At 39.9% G+C, this 5214-nt stretch overlaps 1 protein-coding gene across 2 annotated transcripts; it reads left to right on the forward strand.

Annotated features, from left to right (window-relative positions):
• Window positions 1-332: 332 nt before the first annotated feature.
• Window positions 333-3679, forward strand: LOC102305998 (stathmin). 2 transcript variants are annotated; one of them, XM_005927962.2, is made up of 5 exons: window positions 333-427; window positions 2133-2176; window positions 2292-2464; window positions 2558-2749; window positions 2822-3679. In XM_005927962.2, the coding sequence occupies exons 2-5, from the start codon at window positions 2161-2163 to the stop codon at window positions 2897-2899; spliced, it is 459 nt and encodes a 152-aa protein (XP_005928024.1). In that variant the 5' UTR covers window positions 333-427; window positions 2133-2160; the 3' UTR covers window positions 2900-3679. The 2 variants fall into 2 exon arrangements, with proteins under 2 accessions (XP_005928024.1, XP_005928026.1); XM_005927964.3 differs by having other exon boundaries at window positions 372-489.
• The last annotated feature ends 1535 nt before the right edge of the window (window positions 3680-5214 follow it).

The raw sequence follows: 5214 nt of genomic DNA on the forward strand, positions 1-5214 counted from the left end.
TATTTTGAGAGCGAGAGAGGAACGGGCTTTTAATTTACATTCAGCAGGCTATCGTATTTAAATAAATGGGTGGAGCCATGGTGAAAATCACTATTAGGGGAATGATCCTGTAAATATTGGTATTATAATGTTTCGAGTACACTACTATGGACTGTTGCTTCACATGGTTAGTTTAATGAAGCAAAAATGTGCATTAAATTGTTATATATTTAACGATAACACAACTGTAACACAATGTCTACTGTCAGCCATAAAAAACTACAATCGCCAGAAGCACCCAGGAGAGCGGGGGTAAGCCAATGAGTGGCCAGCAAACGGCGTGACGGCACTTGCTTTGGTCCATTTATGTGCGCGCTTGGTAAGCTCGCGCAGAGGGCTCGCGGTAAATTCTGTGAGAGCAGAGCACAGCATCCGGAGGTTGTTGAAGGTGGGTGTGACTGACAGCATCTCTATAACCGAGAAAGTCCACAGGATTTATTTTTGTCGTCTGTAAGTAGGAATATGTCTGAATTTTAAACGTTATGAGGAGATGAGGGCAACACGAGGTTAATCCTTGAGTGGAGTCGGTAATTTTTCGACAGTATGTTCAATTTTCTTTCAACGTTTTTCGTTGTTTGTCGCTTATGTTAAGGCAGCACGTGAGAAACTAACGTGACAAGCGGGGTTTTTTGTGGATGTTTTCGCCCTCGTGGGCATTTGCATTCATTTTGTAACATTTCAGGGACAAAATGAGACAGAAACGCCTATTGTTGTTGCTCTTTTTGTCTGCTGCTTGGCGGGCTGTTAGCCTATTGTATGGTAGGCGACACTGGCACAGTTGGCACCGACAGCGATGAGGGTGGACTTTGAAGACTTCTTTTTTTTATGTTCGTGAAACTTGTGGGCTGCAGAGACATTTACGAATTACTTATTCACCGATTTATGCCGCCTGTGAGAAAATCTTTATTCGAGATTTTTCTTTTTTTTTTTTTTCATGGCAGTGACCTGCCTTCGGCTCCTCTTTGTTTGCAGCTGCTCGTCACTGTGCTGCCAAAAGCGCCTTTGTTTGAGGGTGCTTGTTAAAGCTTTGAGCTAATGACACCAGCAGCCTCACAGAAACAAGAAATTTACATGAATTATGGTAATGTTATTGGCAGAATGGCACATTTGTGCTCATTCAGTGAGAAGTTCTATAAAATGGCAACAGTGGGTGTCACAATGGATACCAAGGTGTGGGCTTTTTAAATTAAACCTCACCCAGATTAGATTGTGTCCAAGTAGGTGTTTTGTTTTTTTTTTTTCCTTTTCTTTTTTCATGCTGCTTTCTAACGCCACACTTAGCTAGCTGATAGCCTTTTTGAATTATTAGGGGAGGGGTCTTTTCATTGAATAAGCCCAGCTGAATTTGGTCATGGTTCATCATTCACTCATCATTACGACTTGACTAAACGGAATGACAGATGTTTCTCACATTTAAGAGGAATTACTCTTTTATTTTTTTTCCCTGCAATTTTATTAGACAAGATGCCTGTTCAGTCGGCTGTTGTGTTACGTGTGTAGATGTGTGTCTGTGTTCCCCTCCCGCTGCTCCAACACATGGTGCAAGGAACAGGTGCTCCCTGATGATCATTTCCTCCCAGATATCCTCATCGCTCACTATTCTCATTTTTCTTGGTGCATATTTGCCTTCTAGCAAAGGCCGAGTCCAGGCCCTGTCTGCACTCCCCCACTGCCTGCCGTTACCCAGCCCGATCACAGCCTTTTGTTTCAGCTAACTGTGACTTGTGTCATTAACAGCCCTCACTGATGGGCAGGCTATTGAAAAGCCCTCCTCATTCCTGAAGTGGCTCGATTGCGGGTGGCTTAATCAGAATGTCACTGCTTCCTCATATCTGGAGATAAACAATGGTGCGTGTACAACATGACCGCCCTGAATGCCAGTACCATTTTTTTCCCCCCCTTTTTTTTCTTTATGTGTGTGTGGATTGATGGGCGGTGGTTGCTTGCAGTTTTGCGTGTTGCCACAGGGCGTCGCCAGTGAGACCGGTTTTAATCTTGGATGATTTCTGTGATAATGGTGTAAATCATCCACTAGACGTCAGTAATTTTAAAATCATCTGCTAACATGACTCTCTGATGTTTCCTTCCTTTAGTTAAATTGACCTGAAGCAGTCTCTGAAGATGGCATCCGCTGAAGGTGAACTATGTCTTACACTTTAATGCACTATATTATTTAATTATTATTTTTTTCACTGTGCCTTGAAGTATTTAAACATGTTTTTAAATTAATTTTTTTCCTTGGATGAGTTCAGATATCCAGGTTAAGGAGCTCGACAAGCGGGCTTCCGGTCAGGCTTTTGAGGTCATCCTGGCTACTCCTGCCCCTGATGCCAAGGGTGACTTTCCACTGTCTCCTCCCAAGAAGAAGGATGTCTCACTGGAGGAGATTCAGAGGAAGCTGGATGCTGCAGAGGAGAGACGCAAGGTAAAAAGATGACATATTTTGCATGGGTTGGAATAATTCAAATCTGGTGGGCTATTTCAAGCATCTTATGTATTTTTAACCATCCTTTCCTAGAACCATGAAGCTGAGGTTCTGAAGCACTTAGCTGAGAAGCGTGAGCATGAAAAAGAAGTGCAACAGAAAGCCATGGAAGAGAACAACAACTTCAGCAAGATGGCAGAGGAGAAGCTCAACCAGAAGATGGAGGCTAACAAAGAGAACCGCACAGCAATTATGGCAGCGATGAATGAGAAATTCAAAGAGAAGGTCAATAATTTCTTTTGACTGTATGGACATGATGTAGTACTATTAAGATGTTAATTTTGTACTGTTTAACAGGACAAGAAGTTGGAAGAGGTGCGAAAGAACAAGGAGACCAAAGACCCCAACTCGGAAGAAGGCACTTCGGAAGACTGAAGGTTACAAACGGGGGATTGTATAGGGTTTTTTACGTATCCAAAGATTGATTTATTTTTTGTTCAGTCAGTATTTTTGTTGTGTTCACTGCCCACCTTTTTGAAGTAAATACAAGTTTCACTTTGTGAAGATATCAATTCTTCTGCTAAGTGTATTTGCGCTGGTTTTACATGTGGATCATCCTGCCCTCCCCCTCTTGTCTAATTCATCTGATTATGTAGCTTGTCAGTGCAGCTTCTGCCCTTTTTGAAAATTAGCAGTGTGTAACATACCCTTTTTGAGGAAGCATGTTTCTATGCATAGGTCTTTATTCCTACAGATTTCATAGTGCGTTTTGAAAATGTCCCTGTGAACCACACCTGTTCTCGGCACTTACTGTGTATTTAAAAAAAGAAAAATTAAATTAAAAAAATAAATAAAATAAAAAAATCTCAAAGTAGCACAAGGTTTGATTTTTGGCATCGGCTGTTATACATACAAGTGTTTAGTGCAGCTTTGCTACCCAGATTCTGCTTGTTTGCTCCTGCAAATCATGTTTCGTGCTGCTGCAGATTCTTTGCTTTTGTAAAAACACGGGGTTGTCCTCAAAGCACATGACTTCTTGCTGTATAGCTGTGAATTAACATGCCAGATATGGAGATGGATGTCATCTTGAACATTACTGATTAGGGTTCTACACATGGAATGCAGAAGAGCAATACACACTTTGGCATCTCAATAGATACAGTGACTAGTTGACTTGAACTGTTGTACTAAAACAAATAAAAATGGAACAAAGCACTCTTGCTGTTGAAACATTTTTGTCCTCTTCTCTGTTGTTTGACCTGCTGTGGGAAGTGGGTACAATATATGCACAATGAAACCCAGAAGATAACTATTGAGGCCAGCCCAGGCACTGGTGACCTGTCCAGGATTTACCTGCCTCTCGCCTTATGGTAGCAGGGATAGGCACCGTGATAAGGAAAAGCAGAGGAGAATAGATGGATGTTTTGAGGCCTTAAATCAATGAAAGTACACGAAGCTTTAGCCTGTCTTCAAAATGACTTGTTTAGTGTGCCACGTTTTTATGAACCTTTCAGACTTTAACAAATATAAGATACTTAAATGTTTGCTCTTTGCTGTGTAAATGGTGGTAGACTTGGCTAAGGTTGACATTTTCCAATTGTAGGCAGAAGTAAAAATGCCTGTCCTTTTACACAAAAATACTGGTGCTTTTGATTGCTTGAGAATCCAACATAATGCCTGCCCATCTTCCTTACCACTACAGTTTACTGTTGTGGAGCCTGGACCCTATCTCTGCTGTTAAACGGCAACATGTAGGGTACAATTTAGACTTCTTCTTATCCTATTAACAAACCTAACCCTTCTCTCCAACACAAATGAAGTCGAGTCCTAGACCATAAACTTTGTCTATATGAGATAATTATTGAATTTTTCTTCTAGACTGGGACTAGGTGTAGAGAGCTATAGATCAGTGTAAATTACATAAACGGCCACGATTGCAAATAGTCCATTACATGGTTCGGATTCAAACAAACCACAGTCTTTGTCTCCCTCTGCTGGTGGTTTGATTTAGTGTCTGGGTGTGTCAAATTAAATGTGACCTCATCCATGCTCATTACAAAGCTTAGCTTTCATTGATACTTTCAACAGGTAGGCATGAGTTTGTTACTCTAATACTGAGTGTTCATCAGTATTACAGGTCTAAGAGTAGTGTAGCCCAAATAAGGGAAAAAAGCTTTCTTTTTAATTATATTTTTTCAATGCGAATAATTCATCACCAGGCTAGTGGGTAATTAATTGAAATCTCAGTTCTAATGATATCTTTAACCCTCTGATGTCTAAGTCATCATGAATGCTAATGCTACCCTAAGCATGTATTTTGGATGCTTTTGGAAAAAAATTACATTAAATAAAACTAAATAAATAAAAAAAATAAAAACAATTCCAGATTCTGATTGCCGAGGGTTATAGTTAGGATTAAGGTTAGAGATGCGGTTGTCAGCAGTGACAACCGCTGACAGTTTCTATAGGCCACCAACCAAAACTTAAAAACTAAAAAATAAATGCAATAGACATGTTAAAACAAACTGTAGTTAATAAATTAACTGAAATCAAGGCATGAATAAACCAAACAAACCACAATTGAAACTATTGCATACTTGCAAAAACTAACAGTCAGTTTTGCATAAAAATGAACAATCAAATCAACTAGTCAGAGGCAACTTTGGTGCACATGTAATTAGAATATATATAATAATTCCTGCTCTGGACATGTTAAATATTACACCTGAATAATATAGCATATATTGTAA

The sequence above is a fragment of the Haplochromis burtoni genome, unplaced genomic scaffold (genome assembly GCF_018398535.1).
Source record: "Haplochromis burtoni strain Fernald_Lab_line unplaced genomic scaffold, NCSU_Asbu1 Contig_10, whole genome shotgun sequence".
Lineage (NCBI taxonomy): Eukaryota > Metazoa > Chordata > Actinopteri > Cichliformes > Cichlidae > Haplochromis > Haplochromis burtoni.